At 40.0% G+C, this 24,977-nt stretch overlaps 1 protein-coding gene and 1 long non-coding RNA gene across 3 annotated transcripts; one reads left to right on the forward strand and one right to left on the reverse strand.

Annotated features, from left to right (window-relative positions):
* The first annotated feature begins 572 nt into the window (after positions 1-572).
* On the forward strand, positions 573-17,267 carry LOC117820912 (neuronal acetylcholine receptor subunit alpha-2-like). Of its 2 annotated transcripts, XM_034694857.1 has the most exons (6): positions 573-917; positions 4,808-4,959; positions 7,489-7,533; positions 7,625-7,734; positions 10,481-11,915; positions 13,629-17,267. In XM_034694857.1, the coding sequence occupies exons 1-6, from the start codon at positions 851-853 to the stop codon at positions 13,752-13,754; spliced, it is 1,935 nt and encodes a 644-aa protein (XP_034550748.1). In that variant the 5' UTR covers positions 573-850; the 3' UTR covers positions 13,755-17,267. The 2 variants fall into 2 exon arrangements, with proteins under 2 accessions (XP_034550748.1, XP_034550749.1); XM_034694858.1 differs by lacking the exons at positions 573-917; positions 4,808-4,959 and adding an exon at positions 5,227-5,284.
* Positions 17,268-24,156: 6,889 nt separating this feature from the next.
* LOC117822111 lies at positions 24,157-24,824 on the reverse strand. Its single transcript, XR_004633127.1, has 2 exons — positions 24,436-24,824; positions 24,157-24,342 (listed from the first exon to the last, which is right to left on the reverse strand). It is a non-coding gene; the product is annotated as an uncharacterized LOC117822111 (long non-coding RNA).
* Positions 24,825-24,977: the final 153 nt, after the last annotated feature.

A 24,977-nucleotide genomic window follows, 5' to 3' on the forward strand; every position in this document is an offset into this window, starting at 1 on the left:
TGTGTGTGAGGCATTACGCTGGAGAAAAATTGACAGCAGGTGAGGGTCAGGGGTGTTTAAAAGAGGGAGGAGGGTGGTAAGATAAAGGGAGATGGGGTTTTAGATGATATGCTCCTGGGAGACCGGGCAGTGAGGAGATTGAAGATTATCCAGAGGAGCTATGACTCACTGGCACCTCGACCAGACTGGACTTTGACAAGCATCTACACACATGAATCTACACACACTGTAACACGTCTCACATACAGAGAACTGATCTGTAAACACACACGCACACACACACACTGCTCATGTACTGGTAAAGAAAACAGAGCATTTTCTATCACATACACATAAAAAAAGTTCACTCTTCACAGAAAACAGACAAAAAACTGGAACATGCATGGAGCAAAGAAAATAAGTGGGAGGGAAATGCAAAGGGAGGAATGAGGTGTGTGTGTGTGTGTGTGTGAGAGAGAGAGAGACAGAGGAAGAGAGAGAGAGGGAGATGAGATGAGGAGGCGGAGAGATGGGAGGTGAGGGAGGGAGTAATGTAGACAGGGAGGGAGGAGAAGAAGAGAGGGATAAGCCACACTTGGATGGAGGATTCCAGCGGAGCGAGGAGGGACTTTCAAGTGTTGGATCAGGGAAACCACAGGTCTGTGCTCCTTCACTGACACTCAGACCAGGCTGAAGGGCAGCTGAAGAGATGGACAGATGGAACCAGGAGGCAGACGAGGCCCTGGGCTGACATGGACCTACATGACCTCTCTGTCTGACTCCTGAGGACTCCGTTACAGGACAGATGACCGGCCACCACAGGGACTAAAATCCAGCAGAAGTTGGAAGGAGTACAATCAAAGAGTTGGACATGACTAAGGGCACTATGGATTTATACAAGTGTTTCATCTTGGTTTTCTTCAATATTCCCCTACAAGGTAAGTAATCTCCATTTGTTTTAGTAACAGCTTCTCCCTCTCTTGTTTTATTTATCAAAATAAGGGACTGTATGGAAATTATTGATGGGAGGAAAAGGTAGAGTACCAGAAAAGGAAAAAGAGGGAGGTGACTCCAGTATGCTTACTGATTATATATTTATTTTGAGGCTTTTTTCAAGTCAGCCAGCACAAACAGTGTTGAAGCCCTTTGGCCATATTTACAAAAAACAGCAGCTAGAGCTATAATCATATTTTATTTGTGATATTTTAGAGGTATTTTAGTCTGTTGAGTCAGTTTTATCTGACTCTGGCAATTGATTTGTTCCAAAAGACTTCCTTCATTGATCTTAGTTACTATTTTAGTTGTGTAGTTTAGTAGTATCAATGTATAAAGGTCAAGTAAATAAAGGAAAATTCCTTAATATACCCTTTTAAAGACCTGAAACCATTGACTGATTTCAGATATGATCCTCATTTTAGCTTTCCCAGGGTATCATGGCATGTCTATTAGTCATTTTGAAGGGGGCACACAGCACAAGTTATTTTGTGAAATTATGCTTTAACAACATGAACATGAACTTTAACTTCTTAATTACAGCAGTCCACTCCCCCCATTTGCACTGATTACATAATAATATTTGGATAAGAACGAAGTTAACGTTCTGCTATGATGTTCATGAGGGTCAGGGCTATGAATGGTTCAGCAGCAACTCAAAAATACAGTCTGCCTCTTTTGTCTGTAGTTAGTTATGGATGCCATGAACTTCCATCGCATTGAGACCTCTTAAAGTGCTTTCACATTACATGTCACATTCACACATTCACAGCACATTCATACAGCAGAGGCTGCTTTGTAGAGTGCCCTTCAGTATAAACTAACCCCATTCATAAACATCCACACACTGCTGAGTATGCCACCAGGAGCAGTGTGGGGGCTGTTGAAGTGTTTTGCCCAAGGACACTTCAACATGTGATTACAGGTGGGATTTAACTGCTAACCTCCAGATTGAGACACAACCAGCCTGACCACTGAGCCACAGCTGCTCAGATCTCACACTGATCCTTCAACACTGCCAAATGTGGTATCAGGTATCAGTGAGGGTGCCAGTTAATGCACTAATCCCATAACATCACCAATCAGACGCTCAGAAAATCAACAGGTAGCAGGTAAATGATCATGTCAAAGTGGCAAACAACAGTGTGGTGCTGGCATAGAGTATGATGTTAGTCAAAGCTATCATAACCACCACTCTGATGGATCTATTTGTATTGCAATAGTGATGATTGGAGGGACACTGGCTGACCAACACTCATGATCAGGTATCGATTTCAGTGCTAAGAAGGAAAAACTGCGAACAGACCAACTCTACCATGAATGTTGAGGGGACAGCTGTTGTTATTGTTGTTATTGTTGTGTTCTAGGTGAGGGAAACTGGTCCAGGAAAAGTATTCAAAATATTGTATAGTGTATTAAATAAAGTGTTGTAACAGCTGTAATTTTTTTCCCTTTTCAATATCATACAGCTCAGGGTTCACTTCAGCCCATGTCCCCACCACGTAAATGATCATACAGTCCTTTATAAACCTCAGATCTCATGTTTTATAAGAATGTCTGGCAGTTTTTCTGAACACTAATCTGTGAAGATTAGTTACACTGTCACTGACAGAATGACACATCCTTCAGGATACAAAAACACCTTTTTCCACCGCTTCATGAATGCATAATAAAGAGAGTCCCCCTGTTGCTTAGTGACCTAGTAAGAGCGAAATCTGCTTACTTAAGGAGCAAGACTCACTTGTATGAAAATTTGCTGCTCATGCATTATTGGTCTACGTGAATACATAGATCACATAAGTACAGAATGGGTCCAGTACAGTGACACATCTAGATCTAATGAGCTTCAAGCTGTTAGGGTTGTGCCTCGCAAAACTGAATAGATTAGAAACTGAACAGCAGAAATTATGTTTGCAATCATTCTGTACAAGATTTTCCCAGAAACTTGCATAATTAATCTTACATAATACAAACTGTCAATATGAATACAATGAGACTGCACACAGATAACCAGCAATGAAAAGTATTGTGGAAATAGTGTGGTTAAAGGAGATAAAACAGGATGTTTTCAACAAAAAAGGGACACTACACTATATGAAAGTCACAGAAACCGAAAGTTTTACCATGAAATGTGAATTTTCTCCTCTCTAAGTGTCTAGAATATCATGATCTGTACTGAAGCTATTCATAGTGTCCTGTAAAGCACACCGTACAGAAGTAAATTCATCCAACAGTTACCTGCACACATAACTGCTCTGACCTGCACATTGTCAAAGTCAGGACACCCTGCAAGCTCCCCCATTTAAACCCATTAGTCGAGATGCTGCAATAGAATCTACCGGAGCGTCCCTCTTTATTTAATATGAGCTGTATTGGACAGGTATCGCTCTGAGCTGATGTGATCAAACAAAGGTACCCATGTGTGTCTGTTTTGCTCTGTTAAAAATAAAAACACAGAAAGACATTTCAAGGTTGTTGGCCGTCAGGATACGTCAAACAGATTCAAGTGCAAATAAAAAGGTAGGGAAAGTTTAGGAAAGAAAGAACCATATCCATTTAATAAGATATTGATCCCATGTCTTTAAGAATTGAGGATGCCAGTTTTCAGGCAACTGAAGGACAGCCCATCAGCTTTGATTGAGCGGTAGGAGGACCCGAGAGGAAGGCCGGCAGCATGACAACAACACCTGTGTCCCTGATTTAAGAATACAAGATAAGACAGCTCGATAGAAAGAGAGTAATATTTATCCTTCCTGTGCAATCACACATCTGAAGTGCTAATAAGGTAATAAAACTGCCCGTAGCTCTTTCACAGTTAATATTCTCTGTATTAAACACTGTGTACATTACAATGCTCCACGCACATGACCGACAGTGAAAAATACAGCAGTGCCAGGGAAAATGAAATATCAGTGAGGGTGGTGAAATATAAATCACAGCTGATGATGTATTGCTGTGCCACTGAACTACCTGCACAGATGCACGAGGTCCAGAATAGAAAACTGCCTAATTGAATATCAGGATTGGAATACAAAGGACAATGTACTGTACGAGCCTCAAGACGACCCCCTCTCCTTAATTGTTCCCAGACCTTGTTAGGGTCATCCCCAGTGCTGTGTGAGCGGATTGTAAACTCAATGTGTGTGTATGTGTGTGTGATTGAGTTCTTCCATTAGAGCGTCCATGGCAGAGGAAGAAACCGAGGCCGAGAGGGGGCAAGAGGGAGGGCAAAGGCGGGAGGGAGGGGTGAGACGTCTGGACAGATCGCTCCTTCAGCACGTCTGTTCAGAGACACAGTGGATGTCCTCAGAATCAGATTCATCCTTCCTCTTTTTACCTTCTCTCATCTCCTGCCTCACCCTCCCTCCTCTCCCCCTCCACTCCCTCTGCTTTTCTCATCTCTCAGATACAGTCTCATGTAACCACACGCCACCTGTATAATAGAGGTCACCCTCCTTTTAGATTACTCTCTGTATCGACAGCATTGGCTTCTTTATGGTGGCATGGCCTGGCAGCTAAATCAATTATATATGAGTGCAAGAAAATATACTTTATATAATAATATGCATTAGAAATCATACTTTCTATGTGATATATACAGGTGTCCAACAAGAAAACTGGTTTCATGAGGAAGACCACTAACAGTGTGTTTGAGAGATGAGCACAAAGGGGAAGCAGCTTTAACAGATGACATCAAAATAATGTTCAAACAAAGATCTAAATTAGTTGTTTTTAACAACCAAAAAGATACCAAAGGACACAGAAGGGCTCCAAAAGGTCACATCATTAGTCAAGGCTTTCCTTATGTGTCTAACCTCTTCTTCTCTCTCATCAGTTTATTGTCAGGTTGGACCTCGAGCTCACGCTGAGGAGAGGCTGCTCCAGAATCTGTTTGCGCATTACAATAAGCTCTCTAGACCTGTTGAAAACACTACGGACACAGTGCTAGTCCACTTCGGACTTTCGATCGCGCAGCTTATTGATGTGGTGAGTAAAACCATACAACCTTGCTGAAGTCCTGAGCAAATAAGCAGAAATAAACATTTCAACAGTACACAACTAACATGTCTGCTCTGTTAGTCACCAATCCTGCTTCTTCTCTGCTTTCTCATTGGTTAAAAATGTTAATTTTATGTTTATTTTGATTATATGATGGCGCCCCTTGGCTTGGCATGACCAGACCAGCTGGCAAATATAAATCCCTCTCTCAGCCTCTCAGTTATTTCTGATTGTCTAAGAGGCATTTTCACTTAACCCTGACCAAATTCTGGATGCTACAACCAGTGAGAGCAATGCAACATGAGTTACTGAGGTACGGTGCTAGGCTAGGCAGCTAGATTTACCACTCATTCAGAGGACTCCTGGTTTAACTCAAAACACAGACATTTAGCATAACAATGTCAGTTTTAATGTTAACTTCACTGCAAAAGCAAATTTGTCTTGTTTCTAGTCGAAAATATTATATATATATATATCTAGTTCGTCTTACAAGTCCATATATAACATTGTATTTATAGATATTAGAGGCTAAATATAATGCATTGTTTGTAGAGAGTGAAAATGGCTGCCAATGTACTAGGCAAAATTTACTTAAGTTCCTGTTAACAGAATAATAATGTATTTCAAAAACATTTTGTTTACTGCATTGGCAGATCAGATCAGAAACTATCATTACATGCAACTGAGGCATGACACTTTGCCTTTAATATCCTGAAATGATATGTTTTTCTGGACATCATGAGGATGTGGTTTATGTTAAGTCTGATGAGATATTTTTTTTGACCAGAAACAAGACAAATACTTTTGAGCTACATTTAAGTTTTTGCAGTGCACTGTCCAGTTTGTTCACTATTTCAATGATTAGTATGCAACAAGTGTTTCTCCCACATTAGTAGAAGTCATCTTTGTTGTTTAGCAGACTACACATCTCTGCCAGTCATATCAAATCTGTTTTACAAAAAAACCAAACTGTTTTAATTGGCCTGGCCTTAGTCAGACTGGATTTGTATCTGTCTGATATGTGCCAAGAATATAACAAAGAGTGCAGTCTGGACTAATGACTTCAGATATCTTTGGTTATGGTGGAAAGTTGATTGATTTATTGATCTATCTGATGGGGGAACTGATTTATTTAAAGCATGTTTCTAAAGATACTTGGCAGGCTTGAACGCTGAGCTTCTGGCACAGGGATAATGTATAGTTAGCCAGTGTTTATGCCAAATAAAATCCTGAGAGGGTGAGACAAGACCCTGACTCGAAGCCAAGACCTACTACACCACTGCTCTGTACCTTTATCCTTATGGCAAAAGCTGTAAGTGTGGTTTACTGGCTGGCTGTGATGATGTAAAATATTCTGACTTAGGGGTTGGACTGCCTGTTCATGATGAGGGGACAGCTGGGTTTGTTTGCAGTCTGTGCTGCCACATTGAAAAGCCTTGCCTTTCTTTTGACACTCAGGTTGTACCATGATAAAATGTTAAAAGTGAGCTCTGTCTGCTGACCTCAGAGCTACAGCATGAAGAGTCTTTGCTGTGCTTTTTTTGTAGATACATTCAACATGATCTGAAAGGTAAAAGCTGGTCTAACATTGTCCCCAGTTGCTGGTACATTTTCAGTTCCTGCTTCTATCTACTGTGTTATAGTCATTATGATGATAATTGCAACAAACTGAAAGCTTTAGTTGTCATGAGAGACAATTTTTAATATACAGATCACTTATCAGCGGAAATTAAACCACAACAGAAGAGATTGAAGTGTTTTCTCAAATTAAATTAAATGACTCTTCAGGTTCGCTAACAGTGGCAGTAAATATTCAAAACTGTCTCCAAAAACAGAAAACAAGACACAGCTAACTCTCCCTGAAAATCTATTCCCTTCCTGTCTTGTCCCCGTGGTATACTTACACTACACACTTTGAAACACTTATTCATTTTCAGATAAATCTTCAGCAGGGTTTCTGTTGAGTAAAGGTAAAACAGCTCTAAAACACCTCTAACTAAGCCATTTAAAGATGTGCAAAGTTAGGGCAGCTCTGAGATTGAATATGTACAGCCTGCATTGCTGTAGGGATGGGTTTTCTCCAGGGTTTTGGACACACAATTAGGTGACAGTGCCTGCTCCACATGCCTGGTATAGTGTGAGTCAGCTCTGGGTGAAGTTGTCTTCTCCTGTTTTCACTGACTGCTGTGTCTTAGATGTAGCTGGGAAGGAGCAGGAGAAAGCAGCTTGCCAGCAGTGGCAGAAATGCAACAGTAAAAAGTACAGTGAGGGTGGTTAGCATGAAGCGCTGCCTATTTCTTTCCTGTAGTGTTGCACAACTAATTTGTCTTATAAATAGAGGTTATGTGTGTTGATTTGTGCTTTAACTGATTCATGACTGCAAGCATCAGTTCTTAAGTAACATACTAGAAAATTTAATCTTTAGAGGAATCTTTTCCTTGTGATTTTAAGATTCAAAGGAATTTGACAGATTATACACATCCCTATAACGTTTGCTTCTGTTTCTCATAAAACAAGGATGAAAAGAACCAGATGATGACCACAAATGTCTGGGTCAAGCAAGTATGTGATGATGAGAGACAGAATATATCATGTTTAAAGATGCAGCTTAGTTTAAAGCTGCATTATATTAATGTTTGATGTTCCTCTACAGGAATGGAACGATTACAAACTCCGGTGGAACCCGGAGGAATACGAAAACGTCACCTCCATCCGTATCCCCTCAGAGATCATTTGGAGGCCTGACATTGTCCTCTACAACAAGTAAGCACCAGCCTGTATGTTTCATGTGAAGAAATTGATTTCCTGGATCTTAAAAACCGACATTTTCAAGGCAAAAGTCATAATGTAGCAGCTAATGTCCCGGTTTTTGAAGATTTAATTCCAACAGATGGCACGACTGGAGGGAAAACATGAAGAAGAGCCAAACATCTCGTCCTGTGCCAATGTCATAAAGTAATTTAGCTAAAATAAATGTGAACAAGGTCAGAATTAATGGATGTGGTTGCAAACAAAGCTTGGTACATTGTTTGGTGCAATACATTAGACTGAGAATTAGAAGATGAAATTTAATTGGGTGTGTTTCAAAGAGCATCAGATAAAATGCATTCATTGAATGAGCCTCAGTGAGACTCAGTATTTATTTTACTAAATGAAGGGAATCAATGGAGAGAGAAACAGCTACGACTGATTTAGTTTAATACAAGTGTTAAATTCATATTTAATTTAACAAACATCACTTTGCTTCACTGTGATGAAATATCAGAGACTCTCTCATTTATCTGAAAGATCTAATAAGGAGAGGCATAGCATGATTGCTTCATTCATAAAGGAGGTGCCAGGCACAGGGATTTTCAAGGTCCTTTTTGTAGGAAGCTGACTGCGTCAAACATCAAATCAACATGAGGATGTAAAGAGACAAACAAAGATGTGGGAGGTGTTTTTGATTCTGAACTATTTAATCTTTCCTTATCTTTGTTACTTCAGTCATGGTGCAACATATTCGTGCAAATTAAAGTCATTCTGATCACACTAGGTTTCTGGGAACTCAAACATTCAAGCATATCTACAGGGGGTTTGAATTTATAGAGCATCAAACAAAAATACAGAATGTAAAGAAATATTAGTTTGATGGTTTTTCACCAGGTTGTGGGAAGTTTGAGCACGCGTGGTTGTGGTACTACCACAAAGTGCTTCTTTGTGTTGCTATGTTATGAATAAGCTTTACTAATGACAATGTAGACCTCTGTCCTCTGTCCATGGTGCTGAAATATATGTCAATACATAAACAATCAAGGAAGTTCCCTGCTTTAACCTGCTGTAATGTGTAATTGTGAGGATAAATTGTTTGATAGTTTACAGAGTCCTTGTCATTTTGTCACATTTTCATACTTTGGCTTGTGTTGTTACAACACCTGCTGCCTGATAACTAAAGCTTTTTGGGGAACATTATTACCTTACTTTATTTCTATCAGATTTGCTGTATCTGATTTGTTGGTAATATGTTAACTTTTCTTCATGTAGCCGTTGAATTCACACCTAAATCTATGACTACACACAAGAATATGATTCAGGTTTTCTCTATTGTGATACTGGGTTAGTCTAATAGGAAACAAGCATGATGTGATACAGGCCGATGTTTTGGACAGCCACAGGATGAAGCCAAAGAGAACCTAGAACAAAGTGACTGAAAGCTAATCTCTATGTGTACTCAGGCTAATTGCAATGAAGTTGAAGGATGACAGAGTCAGATGATGGTTTAAAGCAGCACAAAGTGAGTAGAGCTCAGGTGTGTAATAGGTCTGGACAGACAAGAGAGGATTACAACAAAGACTAATCAGATTATAGAGACAGGCGATGAAAGAGAGAAAGATTGGACAGCTGTCGCCATGGCAGTCTTCAGTAGCAGAGATTAGATCGCTGACCTGGATGGGTTTCACTAAGAAAATGTTTATTAAAATATATGCAGGGAAAACAAAATGAGAATGAAAAAAAAACAAGCAAGCAAGCAAGCAAGCAAAGCAAAGTCAGAATCAACAACATGAATAAGTATCTAATGTTTTATCAGTAGAGTTTGGGCTAAAGGGAAAAACCCTAACTTCCTGCCCCAGTGTTAACTAAACAAAAGTTCTAACAAAATGTAAACAAGACAGTCAACAACGAGGCTCAATATTGCTATGATGTGATTTTTAATGCCTGTAACTGCTGTAAGGGGGGGCTGTCAATGTTTTGGATACTACTAATGGATCTTTGTTCATTTTACCCATTTTATCAACCATTATTTGCATTTTAGTTTCATCAAATTAAGCTTTTGTTTCATTGCATCTATTCATTGTAAGTTATAAGTCATGTAATGTTTTACCAGCTGTGTGATTCAGACATGTAAATGTGTAAATGTCAGTGTCATTGATATACAAATATCTCAACGAATATTGGGTCTTTTCAAAATCAGAGCTAATATTAGCATGTATAAGAGTTAAGTGACAAAAAGAGAAGAAATAAAAGGAAAAAACTCTGAGTAATAATTTTCTTAAGATGTTCTCATCTAAAAGGTTAGCAATTTGAAGAACATAGCTGATATTGCTTTGCACTTGTTACCCTCTCAACATAAAAAAAAGTTATCTTCCACTTCATGTAACTAGAAGTCATTGGTTGTAATTGAAACTTTTGTATAATGGTATTTCATCCAAGAAATAACAGGTAAGAAAGCAGTGACCGTGAAAGCTTTACCTTGACCTTGGAAGCTTCATTTCAGGAGGGTACACTTACCAGCTCTTACCAGGGCTTTTGCCTAACATTAAATAGAGTCCATCAACCATGTTGCTTTTTAGACTTTGTTGAAAAGTAGAAATACTTTTGTGTTAAGGGTCTAGGTCCACCTGAATTCAGAATCTTGTGAGGGAGACATTATGGCTTTATGGATGAAATAAAGAGCTTTTTCAAACAGTAAGTACTCTTTGAAAGCATTTTACACTTTCCTTTGCTCTTATACCTTGTTCTTTCTGTGCAGTGCTGATGGCGACTTTGCAGTAACTCACCTCACGAAGGCGCATCTGTTCTATGATGGTCGGATAAAGTGGATGCCACCGGCCATTTACAAGTCTTCATGCAGCATAGATGTTACCTTTTTCCCCTTTGACCAGCAAAGCTGCAAGATGAAGTTTGGCTCATGGACTTACGACCGAGCCAAGATTGATCTGATCACGATGTCCAGCAATGTGGACCAGATGGACTACTGGGAGAGCGGGGAGTGGGTCATTGTTAATGCTGTGGGCAAGTACAATACAAAGAAGTATGAGTGCTGCACAGAGATCTACTCAGACATCACATACTACTTCATCATCCGGAGGCTCCCGTTGTTCTACACTATCAACCTCATTATCCCCTGTCTCCTGATCTCCTGTTTGACAGTGCTGGTGTTTTATTTGCCGTCACAATGTGGAGAGAAGATCACCTTGTGCATCTCAGTGTTGCTGTCATTAACTGTATTCCTCCTGTTGATCACAGAGATTATTCCGTCAACATCACTGGTGATTCCTCTAATTGGCGAGTACCTGCTGTTCACCATGGTCTTTGTCACTCTGTCCATCATAATTACTGTCTTTGTGCTGAACGTACATCACAGATCACCCCAAACCCACGGCATGCCTCACTGGGTGCGGAGGGTATTCTTGGATATGGTGCCGAGAGTTCTGTTCATGAAGCGTCCACCAGGCACGGCCAAGCAGCACTGCAAGAAGCTCATTGAGTTGATGCACCGACCCCCCACCATATCTGCAACAGGCAACTCACAGGCGTTTTGGTCTGGGTTAGAGACAGGGTTGAGACAGATAAGCCAGGTGGAGACTACCATCCTGAAGACTCCATCAGACAGTCCAAGCATCCTTGTCTGCTCACCTTCCCCAGCCTCATCCCCGAATGCAGACTGCAATGAGGATGCTCACTCAGTGAAGGCCAACATGTTCTGCCGGACCTTGTCTGGTCAGTATTCAGTTCTCTCTGAGAAACTTTCCTTACGTGGACACAACTCTGCAGCTTCTTCTTCTTCCCAATTGTCGTTACCCCCAACGCTGCCAATGGGACCCATTCGCACATTATCTAGGGAAGAGCCCAATTTGCTTGCCCCGAATGGTCGATCCCACAGTGTAGAGCAAATGTGTGACCATCAGAAGGAACTTCCACTTATTGGGCATCGGTGCCGATCCCGCAGCTTCCAGTACTGCTGTCTGCATGATGAAGGGACAGGAGTCATTGGGATCATAGGACAGGTGAAGAAACAAGCCCCTTTGGATCACCTAGCAGAAACTCTCACAGCAGAGACCACTAAAGATGCGAGTACCCAACAGGACACTGTGGTTACAACAATTTCTCCGGCTATGCTACGAGCCATAGAGGGAGTTCAGTACATCGCTGATCATCTCAGGGCAGAGGACGCAGATTTCTCAGTAAGTTCAACTAACTTATCTTTATTTGGGCAACCATGAATATTTCTACTGGTTATTAAATGTTGCTGCAATTTGAATATTTAAAAAAGTCTACAGATTGAGTCGCCCCACAGGTAACAGGACTTTCACATCTATTTAGAATAATTTAAATGCAGGACGATTTTAAAGATTTGATATATAATCATCTTCCCAAAGTCAAAATTGTCCAACTAGGGGATGCTGAATGAACTGCAACAAATTGTCTGTTTGACAAATTGATGAAAAACATACTTTTATAACTTAATTAAAGCCAGGCTCAGACTAAAGACAGTTTTAAAATCTGGACCTTTTAATCTAGTTGCTTCACACTCACACAAGGAGTTTCACAAACATTTTTCTCTTTGAACTCTAACATGCATACACAATGGGATTTTATTATATCGGCTAATCTCACCGCAAGACATTGTGCGTCAGAAAACATGATGTACCACCTCATGTTATCTCATGTGATCTGGTTCATGAACTTAGTTAGGGGGTAAAACAAAGCAGAAGGCTGAACAGGTCTTGATGAGAAAGTGTTCGTAGATACCCGGTCAACACGTGTGAGTTTTAATAATTATCGACAGTGGTATGCCAGCTAACCTTAGCCTCAAGGCAAGACAGTTAACTGTTCACTTGGTAATTGTCAGTTGCTCTGACATGTTGTAGACTCTCCCTTGGTTCTGTGGACCTACTCGAGAAGTCCAGACGTATTCAACAAGATTATCAATCCTGAATATAATAACATTTTAAATAATCAGGCTGCTCCATTAAGAGTTTATTCAGGGGGTTTTAAGACCAAGTCAGCATTTGGTTTGAACAGATAGGAGGGACTGCCAGCGCAAAAAATGGCATTAGTGGACACACCCCCTTAATTACCATTGTAATAGGGTTTGGACCAATCAGAATCAAGTATTTAACACAGCCTGATGACAAGTAAGAAAGTCAGGTAATAAACTAATGTACTTTTTGTATCGTATCTTAATGCATCATATCGTACAAGAATTCTGATTCTGATTTTCATTAGAAATGAGTCGTGTTTAAACCAGCCCTTAACTCCTGATGTCCAAGTCCAGCTGAAACCCTTATTAGAATAAAGACGAGATCAGATGAGAGACTTTATCATTGGTCTAAACCTTATGTTATCAGTTTTTTTGCCCTCCTGCTGCTCTTTAGTTTTCGCAGAGTACAAAGTTATGTGACTTTTCAATAATTTAGAAATACATCATTGAAAATTCTATTTTTAATTTGAGAACTGTTAAGCAGCCAAATATATTTTGAGTATTGTCATAACATATAGCTCTGATTCTGTGGTAATTGCTGAGTTTCAGGACAAAGACATGAAGGCTTTCTTTGTGGAATGGGAGGAGAAATCAAAAATATATACAATCCATTTGAAATCATTGCTGCAGGTGGACGTGTTGCATTCACTGCAGAAGCACAATGCACTTTCCATCTCCGGCCAACAAAGGCCTTTCCTTAAGACAACAGGACCCCAGTAATTTGACCTTGAATTTTTTATAAGAGAGACAAGCGAGGATTGACTGACATTTAGAGAGGTAGCTGCCTCATAATGAAAAAATCAGCCATTCGAAAGAAATCAATCAAGGGTAAAAAGTGACAGCTGGTAAAAAGAAAGGTGGTGTGGTGTGAAATTTACAATGTCCCCCCTCTGCTGTGTCTCTTCTCGTCTAGGTGAAGGAGGACTGGAAGTATGTGGCCATGGTCATTGACAGGATATTCCTCTGGATGTTTGTACTGGTGTGTATACTGGGATCTGTGGGACTCTTTCTTCCTCCGTGGCTGGCTGGAATGATCTAGACTATTTCATTGATGCAAAGAACACTGACTCAAAGACTTCCTGTTGTAATTGTAAAAAAAAAAAAAAAAGGAACGGCTCATCAATTTTCTTTTCATTTCCTATTTTTTTAAAGTAACTACAAGTCACACTCCTTGCTCTTGTCCCATGTTATCAGAAGGTTACTCATGAAGGATTGAGATTAATTATCTATCATTGATCTCAGTGGGAATATAAATTCTTTATAAGGTCAAAGGCCAGCAGAGAAAATATCCACCTGCAACACTACATCTTGACATTGAGCTGTGAAGCCCGGGCTGTCACCTTCATAAAACCACACAGGATGGGACTTTCACCTATTACAACAACACAAAACACTACAAAGAGACCGTGAGTCTGTAAAGAGACGTTGTTTCAGATTTTCTCACCATTCTTACTACCATAGGATCTAAACAGTAGACTTCAGTGATCTGATATGTTTCTTGCAGCAGAAGAACATTGTTTATGTTTGATGACTAGGCTCCAACGTCATCAGTCCACATAGTTTTAGTTTTAGTTTTACATGCAGAAATTGAGCAGTGATGAGCTTGTATCTTAAACCCCTTATAGTCAGAGCCTGCAGGTGGATGCGGGGAGGTGGTGTGGCTGAAAGTTTGAGCGCAGCATTTATTCAAGGAAGTGATGGTGAGCAGAGGCAGAGAACAGAAATCTTGCAGCTTAAATAGGCCGCCACGTTGGGAGGATACGCTGTCACATGGTCGTGGGAATGACGTGTGTTTGCGATGTTGCTGGCCTGGCCTAGCTGGCAGAAGTTGCTCCATTTCTGGTATCTTGACAGTGGCACAATTGACAATGTAGTGCTCTACAAAGTATTATTCAGTCATTGGTGTTTCCCTGCACTGGTTCCTGAGAAATAAACACGTGGAAGTATTCTTTGGAAAGATTTTTGTATGCTCTCAGGTCAAACATTACTTTAATGATCACTTACAAGTTAAGCATAAAAACATGTTCGGATCCATCTGCTGTCATCTGGGGAGAATTTTTTTTCTCGGCTCCAGGTAACTCTTAGTAGATGTTCTATCTGAGGCTCCTTTTTTCAAGTTCTGGTCTTTTTTACGATTAGACTAGCAACTTCAGTTGTAAAAACAGAGTTGGACTTGCGAGTAAATATTTTTATTTTATTTTTTACACTCTAAGACCTTCTGTCACAAGTTTTTTTTAACACTGCTCATAGTGTGTCATGAAGATGCACAAATTACTCCTTTGTGTCTCACTGAGGCGCACAAGGTTCAGGCTGCTTTCCTCCTCTCTGAAACACTGTAACACTGAAACTGTCTGTCTGCCTCATCTGCCTTTCTACGTCTGTAGCTCTTACAGTCGTTCCAACTATCTAATTTAGCAGCAGATGGGTTTATGATGGAATAAGTTTGTTCCCCAGTGTGTCTCATTTAGGTGCTAGAGGGCACCTTGGTTGACATATAAGATGCTGAAGGCCATTACAGGCAGCTCAACTTAGGAATGGGAATGTGCTGTGAATTTAATGCAGATATCTGTTCATCAGGGCTGATAAAAAGTAATTAAACTGGAATCAGATGAGAGCTGATGGATTCTGGGATTGCATTTTGGACAATGCCACAGTTTTTGTTTGCTACATGCAGTATTGTCCTGCATACAACCAAAGCAAGTTCACTCTTACTCGGTCAGTACTATGCAGACTACAAGCAGAGACACTTCAGACCCTGAAAATCAAGACTCTTTTGCTTTTAATTCTGTCTTTGTTTATTCTGCATATATCTGTTTGTTGGGAAATGCTCACATGAACTCAGATTTTTTAATCCCAGCAGTTAAATAAACACATTATTCAGTATTTCTTATACACAGTGTCCTAACTGCATGTAAGCGAGGCAGCACTGAGCAACACAGCCTGTTTCAATGTGTATTCCTGTCGTTTGCACTGACATCGGTGAGGAGAAGTTAATTTGCATGGTTCAGATTAGAGTACTGGGATCCTTGTTTCACTACAAAACTTCATTCATGGTTGAAGGGGGATTGCTAAGGTGCTTGGAGTGTTCAGAAAAAAGCTGCTTCTTGAATGTCCTTCGCTGTCTTGCACAACAGAGCTTGTTAGATTAATATACAAAATGAAGAGACTGGTACATTAATAATATCCCCATCAGTGATTTAAGTATTGAGCCATGACTTGTGTTAACACAATTGGCAGTTTGTTTTTTTCTGAAGTGCAAATGTAGAAACAGAAGAGATACTCGTCCATCTTAAACATCTCCAGCTGGTCTCCTGTGAACAGCTGAGAGCAATGTTTTTTTTACGTGACGTATTCAACGTTTATATTAGACAGATGCAGTGTGGCCAGTGAATGTCCATAGCTATGTGATACAACGCAATATCAGACGCTTGCATGCTGTTAGGACACAGTGTTAGACATTTTATTTGTGAATACCACAGCACTTGAGTGTTAACCAGGTGGGATTTAAAATATTTCCCAAAGCCACCAAAAAAGTCAAGTGGACGTTCAAGTTTTCCTTTGCTTGATATGTGTGTAGAAAAGAATAGGAATGATCCGTCTAGTTTTATTTCTAAGCATGATTTTCAAGGCCATTACTATGAATTTTAGAAATTAATATTTAGAGTTTTAAAAGTATATAAATATATAACAGCACTTGCATTTCACAGACATTTCTACGAGTATGTTGAATAAAGAAAAACCAGTCTCCTCTCTGCATTTTCACGCAGTGTGAACAACCTGATCTGATGGGAATGTAATGGCTTTATACTGCAAGATGAAAAGGTTTCTTGCAGTGACAGATAGAGGGGGGAGCTGCAGGCTGATAGTGAAGTGTCTTCTGAATGTTTATCTCCTTCAGTAAAACAAAAGACAAACACGTCAAGAGAGATGCCAGTGAGCGAAGAAGTAACAGATATCTTAAGTTTAAGACATGGAGGTATGTAAGGACATAATAAAGGTGGTTAACCTGCTCCCATACATACAGTACTTTTATTGTTTTTTATTCATGTTAATGAGATTCATTTAAAAGACAAGTTTATTAAACATCATAACTTGTTAACCTTGTCTACATGTGGGGTTAAGGTATGAGTTTTTTGCCAATATGCACAATATATGACCAATGGAAAGACCAGAGACTGAACCCAAAAGTTCCCACACACCCTTATGATAGCCCAGATAAGGTTAGTTTATTTGATTAAAGAGACTATATGCTAATCTTCTCTGCACAACTACAATAGATAAAAGTTTTCTCCTAGCTTTTTTTAATTTAATGTATAAGTCTGGTTTCTGTTCTTTCGTACCTTCTGACTCTGTATTAAGGTTTCAGTCCTTTGTTTCTGAAAACCAACCATGCCCGTGTTTTGAATTTCAAATTCTTCTTTTGTCCTTTTCCTCCGGTGTGACATGTATTTGGGAGCATCCCTGGGTTTCTTTGTCTCACTTGAACAGTTTTACATGTTGTCATTTTTATCTATTTTGTGTGCAATGAAATAAAGCTACCCTGAAAGAGGAATGAAGTGTTTTTAAAAAACCCTGCTGAATGTGAGGGGGTTTGATTTATTATCCTTTGAAAATGTGAATTGTTGGTCATGAGAGTATTGTGTTTCTAAATCTAGATTGTTATCAAGAGTATTTGGACAAGTAGCATGAACATCGTCAAATATATACATTTAATTTATTAAAGAAATTATACAATTCAAACATATTCAATGAAGGACAGATAAAAATGAATTCCATGTAAAGGGGACTTGTGTCACCCTGAAGGGGTTCTATTTGGCATAATCACCAGCTCACTATACAAGGATATATACAGCTGAAAAAATATTCTCTTAGGATTAATGAGATAAGATACTTACGATAAGTGATTTATCCTGTTTCAAGAAACTTTTCAAGCTGCATTGTAAAATGTTTTTACTCATTATAAGAAATTCAGCCCTTTATTTGGCATTCAATGTCTGGAAATAAGATGTTTATCTGGATTTATCAGGTCAATGTGGCTTAGTGTAAAAATATATTTTGACAAAATGTTAGAGGAATACACTTGTCAAGATTTGAGTTTTGTACTGAAAGTAAGGTTTTTCTTTGCATGTCTTAAATCTTTCAATGCATCTCATGCCCATAAACATCAAATTATTAGGAACGAAACCTAACTTCCATTTATTAGAGTACCATCTTTGAGTTCTTTGACTCCTTTGTAACAGTAAAAGCTTTCAATTACTGCTTAAAGCAGGACATCAACTCTATTTCACTCTACTCTGTTCCAGTAAATCAGCATCCTGCTGCTCCAGTGAAACTCTGATTTGATTAAATTTAAAAGCATGTAACTTTACACCTGAATGCTCAGTTTGATTGCCTACACTTTGACCTCAGCCAAACTCCTGTGTTTCCACTGGCTCAGCAGAAGACTGAGCGCTGATCATTATTTAAAAACACAGACAGGAGAAAAAAGCAATTAGACACAATATAGAAACACAGCACTTTAGGTGAAATAGCCCATGTGCTGTTAATTTCATCGATTCCAGGATGAATCTGCAGATGAAAGGCTGGATGGTGCTCTGACATACAGATTAGCTCTATGTCACAACTCCAAATTAGTCACAAATACATCTGTGCAACAAAAGTCTGCCTTAAGTTGGTCTTTTGTCTGTATGCAAAGATTCATATATGAACGGATATTAATTTCCATTTGCCCTTTCAGCTGTCTCTGGAAACACAATGCAGCTGGATATCCTCAATGGTGAGGATGATCTTTATGAAACTATACACTATATTTCATTAAAAGATAAGCTTTCTTTACAGCAGGAGTTTCATATGCATAAATTGTTATGAAAAAACTTGTACAAAGGCAAAATATAAATGTATGGTGTGGTTAAGTAAAAGCTCCTTCAAGAAAGTAATTACAATGAAATGTCATGTCATTAAATTTACCTTGATAGAAAAAATGACCTTCAATGCAAATTCCAATTAAGTGATTGTCTTTCAGATACATACACCTGGGCTTTGATAATTCATTTAGACAAAGAGAGGTGTTAGAATTTAATAAATCATAAGCTTGTGAGACGGTGAACCTGATCTAATGCTGCTAACAGTATCCTGGTTACAATAATAATGATTCTACTGTAGCAAACAAGAGCATCTGGGCTAATTACAGCCTACATAATACCTGTCGTCATGGATGCAAGGTGGTGCACTGATTAATACTGCATTCTCACAACAAAAAGGTTCCTGGTTCAGACGTTGGCTGGGGTCTTTCTGTTTGGAGTTTGCATGTCTTCCCTGTGCATGCTGGGTCCTCCAGCTTCCTCCCACAGTCCTAAACATGCTGGTTAGGTTAATTGATGACTTTAAATTGTACGTAGGTGTTAGTGTGAGGTGCGTAGGTGTTAGTGTGTGGTGGTAAGTATTTATATATTAGCCAATAGTGACCCAATGGCAGCTTAGTTTGGCTCTAGCCTCCCACTCCCATGATCCGAACTCTATCAGCGGTACAGATAATAGATGGATGGATCAATGCCTGTCATCAGGTCTCAGCCTCAGTGACAATAATGTGAAAAAATACAGTTACTTGAATACCAGCAAATTAAAAAGGAGCAAGGAGGAGATTTTTGTTTCTCCTACACCGAAGTGTTATTTTTGATGTTATATTTATATGGCTGTTGCTGATGGTAGGGCAGGATCAGTAAAGAGAAAAAGATCAGGAGAGAGTGATTCAGCACAGAGGAAAACAGAAGTTGACCTTGGTTGGTCATTGAACAGATGGAGAGAATTGTTGGATTTGAAAGGATTAAAAAGAAGATACAGAAAGATATTATCCTTCCTCCTCCTTGACAGGTATCTAATATGTATATGTATGAAGAACACTGCAACATGAGGCTGTGTAGTCCATGAAGGTGTATGACAGGACCAAATTATTTACAGCTTACCTTCCAAGCAGGTGCTCGTTTATTCAACCTTCTTTTTATTTCTTTTTAGTAGTTTTTCTTTAACTGTTTCTTTTAACTTCTTCTTCTTTTATTCAGTATGTCTTGCTCGTTCAATATGTCTTCCTTGTTGTGTTCCTTATTGTCAGGTTTTCATGATGTAAAGCACTTTGTAACGTCTGGTTTAATAAGTGCTATATAAATAAACTTTATTATTATTATGTTATTAGACGTTTTTGGGCTGGGATGGCCAAACTGGGGTAACAAATTATGCAGGGGTGGTATTTCTGCAACACTCATATTTAATTGCATATCATAACTCCAATTGATGTCATATTCGTGTGCATTATTTTTTTTTGCTTTAAAAAGTATAGTAAAGCTATATGGAAAGGTACTTAGCCTAAATCTTTAAGGATAAAAAAACCCTTTGATTAAATTACAACTTGTAGTACTAACAAAAGGAAATATTGAAATGACAAGAAATGCAAAGAAAGCTACTATTTGCTTTTTTCAATACAGAACAACTAACTGATTTTAATACAAGTCTCATCTCTGACAGGGCAAATAGCCAATCATAGCTGAGGAGATTTGGGTAAGACCTGGGGTGGTATATAACATTTCATGGGTCCCCATGGCCACCCCCTTGACCTGCCCCTGCTCCTGCTCCTGCTCACAAGCTGTATCATGCTTTTGGCGTATTATTATGAAGTATACCGATGACTTAGTCTTTAAAACTAAATAACTGTGATGGTGTTTTTATTCCAGGTCTCTCTTGAGAACAAGACCTCATGTTTTTTGTGAGATTAGCTGTCATATAGAGCCCAAACAAAACATTGGTAGACTTGTTTTGACAACCAATCTTGGCCAATCACAGGGCTACCACAGGATATTGGTATCTGCATAGGTTTTCTGGTGCATACCAATACCTGAAATTATTTTACATAACATTTAATGCTATAAACAATGCTTAGGGTATTACAGAAACAGGTTCAACAAATAGTTATATGCATGGGCAACTTGAGAGAACTTGGTGATGAGAGTGTTGTTGACTACTATCTGCAGCAAATGTAGCAGAGCATCACAGCTGAACAATGGTCAGCACATCCACTTTGCCCTCACATCAGTGCAAAATCAATGCACATCCACATGACAAAGGGGTGCTTCTATTCAGTCTCAATTTGCTGCATCATCAGTGATATTGCTAAATTACTGAATTTACCCCTTGGTATTTGTATGAGGCTCAGATATTCAATATCTGTATGGCTAAGGTAATATTGAAATAATAAATAGCGGAACAAATGTGGTGATTCATCATTTTTTATCAGAAGAAGCTCTCAGCTATTTATATTAGACTGTACATTTCTGAGGTAATATAATATTAGAAAACAAACAAACATTCGTAGACTGACATGAAGCGGCCTTTAGCTGATAGCTTAGCATAAATTCCTAAATAAAACATCTGTCAAGGTGGCCTCCCAATCAATTTCCCCATCACAGCTCCTTAATCACTTAAGCCGGGCCCAGATAAGTGCCGATTAGGGGCGAAAACTGCCCTAATAGGCCAGTCTGGATCCATCCATGAGACAGACGTCTCAGGTCTGCGGGTTGTGTGCAGCGCATACAGACGGCTGAGAATGTTTACAACAGCCCAGAAAGCCCACACCAGGTTGTTATATCTGCTCCTGGCTGGGCAGCAATACCCTCTGAGACCTGAGGCTCATAAATGGGGTAAAGCGTGAAGCACAGACCCTCCAGGGATCCTATTAAATGAACACACACACTGCATCTTGCCATTTTTTCCCCAACGATCAGCAAATTCAGTGTGATCCCTCCAGTCACCGGCAATCTCAAAATGCTGCCACTCAACAGATCAGAGCACGAGTGGGGCTCCCCTCGGGCTACAGAGTCAGGGGTTCACGTGCTGCTGCCCTCCGCTCTACCAGACTCTTCCCAGAGACTTTGAGGATGGCTGATAAAGTGTACTGTATCTCCCTGCTGCTCTGAGAGCTTCATCATGGAGTATTTACTATCTCTTTCCCCTGAGGGACAACACAGACGCAGTGACTTGCTGATGGTCACTGGTTTTCCAGCTATCTTTCATGGACTCAGGGTCTGTCTAACTTTCAACATATTTCAGCTGGCCCGGTTCTTCCGGAAAGCATTTATATAAAAGTTTAGCAGAGGCAGCAGAAAAGTTGTTTTTTGTGTGTGTACCTCTGCAACATCCCCGGCTAAAGCATTATGTCTATGAACATCCGTCTGCCCCATTTCTTGTGAAACTGTTAACTCAGCAGAAATACACAGGAGTATCTTCAAATTCGGCACAAACGTCAACTTTAACTCAAGATTGAAGTGTTCAGTTTTGGTGGGCAAAGGTCACGTTGTCTGTGGCCTCACATTCATCCTATTTTCATATATGCAATATGTCTGCAGCACCCAGAGGGAACTAGATTGCACCTTGCACATATGTGTTGGATTATTGGATAAACAGGTTGGAGCTGGATGGTCAAAGGTCAAGATTAATGTAATCTCTAAACAGCAACGTCCATAACTCAAAGATTCATACTAAAAATGGCAATTTCACAAGAGGAGGTGTTCAATAGGATGGATCGATAAAGGGATAATGTTCTGAACTGAAGGGGTCAAAAGGTCACCTTCACCGTGACATCGCTATCTCTGGCCCAGTGGCTTTTGTCTGACCTCCAGCGAGACAGCCATTTGTTTTGACCTTCTGGTGTAGAGCTTATGGATTACAAATAAGGGCCTGTCTCCACCACTGGCATTTTTTGTGCTGGAAGTACCCACAACCTTAATGTCACTTCTCACCGGCGCTTGCAGTTACTAGGCTACAGAAGTTGCTCCATGGCATTCCCCTTACCTTCCCTCAGTAGTACAGTCATGGCCAAAAGTTTTGAGAATGACACAACTATTCATTTTCACAAAGTCTGCTGTTTCAGTTTTTATAATGGCAATTTGCATATACTCCAGAATGTTATGAGGAGTGATCAGCTCAACTGCAATTAATTGCAAAGTCCCTCTTTGCCTTGAAAATGAACTTTATCACCAAAAACACATTTCCACTGCATTTCAGCCCTGCCACAAAAGGACCAGCTAACATTTCAATGACACACAGGTGTCACACACATTAACACAGGTGTGGGTGTTGATGAGGACAAGGCTGGCAATCAATCTGTCATGATTGAGTGACTGGACACTTTAAAAGGAAGATGGTGCATGACACCATTGTTCCTCATCTGTTAGCCATGGTTACCTGCAAGGAAACACGTGCAGCCATCATTGCATTGCACAAAAAGGGCCTAACAGGGAAGTTTATAGCAGCGAGTAAGATTGCACCTCAGTCAACCGTCTATCCAATTATCAAGAACTTCAAGGAGAGAGGTTCAATTGTTGCCAAACAGGCTCCAGGGTGCCCAAGAAAGTCCAGCAAGCGCCAGGACCATCTCCTGAAGGTGTTACAGCTGCGGGATCGGGCCACCACCAGTGCAGAGCTTGCTCAGGAATGGCAGCAGGCAGGTGTGAGTGCATCTGCACACACAGTGAGGCGAAGACTTTTGGAGGAAGGCCTGGTGTCAAGGAGGGCAGCAAAGAAGCCACTTCTCTCCAGTAAAAACATCAGGGACAGACTGATATTCTGCAGAAGGTACAGGGACTGGACTGCTGAGGACTAAGGTAAAGTCATTTTCTCTGATGAATCCCCTTTTTCGATTGTTTGGGGCATCTGGAGGAAGGCTTGTTCGTAGAAGACGAGGTGAGCGCTACCATCAGTCCTGTCTCTTGCCAACAGTGAAGCATCCTGAGATCATTCATGTGTGGGGTTGCTTTTCGGTCAAGGGAGTGGGCTCTCTCACAATCTTGCCTAAAAACACAGCCATGAATAAAGAATGGTACCAGAACGTCCTCCGAGAGCAACTTCTCCCAACCATCCAAGGGCAGTTTGGTGATGAAGAATGCCTTTTCCAGCATGATGGAGCACCTTGCCATAAAGCAAAAGTCATAACAAAATGGCTCGGGGAACAAAACATTAAGATTTTGGGCCCTTGGCCAGGAGACTCCCCAGATCTTAATCCCATTGAGAACTTGTGGTCAATCCTCAAGAGGCGGGTGGACAATCAAAAACCCACAAATTCTGACAAACTCCAAGCATTGATTATGCAAGAATGGACTGCCATCAGTCAGGATTTGGTCCAGAAGTTGATTGACAGCATGCCACGGAGAATTGCAGAGGTCTTGAAAAAGAAGGGTCAACACTGCAAATATTGACTTATTGCATGAATTCTGTGTAATTCTCAATAAAAGCTTTTGATACTTATGAAATGCTTCTAATTGTATTTCATTATACCATAGAAACATCTGACAAAAACACCTAAAAACCCTGAAGCAGCAGACTTTGTGAAAATGTAATATTTGTGTCATTCTCAAAACTTTTGGCCATGACTGTAGTATTAAGTCTGAAATGCTCTGTATGCTCTCTGTTTGCTTTTATTTGAAGGAATTTTGCAGAAGAAAATGTAAAAACAATTGACAGAAATTGTGTTGTATCATTAGCAGCAGCTCAAGATCTGGAAATGGTACTTTTAAAAAATCAAGTGTTGTTAGTTTCTCCCCTGTACAACCTCACATCATGTGAACACCACACTTCAGCAGCTCCTGGAGGAAATTTCAAGAAATTATTGTTCATCCAAGAAAACTTTCTCAGCAATGGAGCAGAGGAAATCTCTCTTTACTCATAGTCTTGCATACCTGTTAAGATGTCAACCTGTTGATGACTGAACCAGGGACTCTTCTTCTGTTTAATGGAGGCCTGCATGTTCCTTTTAGTTAAAGAGAAACAGATTCTTTCAGATATTTAGAGATGGACACGACAAAGGATATATTTTCTGTACTCATCGCGGTTATGCGGTCATTCCCTAAGAAACATTAAAGGCCTGAAAATTGACTCGCTGTCGGACGCATTCAACCAAGAGGCAATAATTCTAGTTTCATTATGCCCCCTTATCATGCTATATCGCATTCAGAGTGAAATTTGTCATAAAAAGGCAACATAAAAGGTTGAAGCCTTCATCTATAGCTGCCTAACAACTCGACTTCAACCTTTACTTGAGAATCTGAAGGGTAGACACAGCCCAGTTACCGCCCACAGACAATGTGTGTCCGATCAACGAGCAGACAAGCTGCTCTACGATTCATTATTTAATAGAGAGGTTATGGTCAAAGCTTCAAAGACCTTGTGCATGAGCCGGTAAGACGCGTGGGCGATTGGAGGTGCTTCACTTTAAACAGTT

The sequence above is a fragment of the Notolabrus celidotus genome, chromosome 11, assembly GCF_009762535.1.
Source record: "Notolabrus celidotus isolate fNotCel1 chromosome 11, fNotCel1.pri, whole genome shotgun sequence".
Lineage (NCBI taxonomy): Eukaryota > Metazoa > Chordata > Actinopteri > Labriformes > Labridae > Notolabrus > Notolabrus celidotus.

What these genes read in the sequence shown, in the direction of transcription:
- LOC117820912 (XM_034694857.1), top strand. Translation starts at nt 851, where the DNA reads ATGACTAAGGGCACTATGGATTTATACAAGTGTTTCATCTTGGTTTTC. An exon ending in CTTCAATATTCCCCTACAAG is followed by an intron (nt 918 to 4,807) that starts GTAAGTAATCTC and finishes CTCTCTCATCAG; the next exon opens with TTTATTGTCAGGTTGGACCT. An exon ending in CAAATGTCTGGGTCAAGCAA is followed by an intron (nt 7,534 to 7,624) that starts GTATGTGATGAT and finishes GTTCCTCTACAG; the next exon opens with GAATGGAACGATTACAAACT.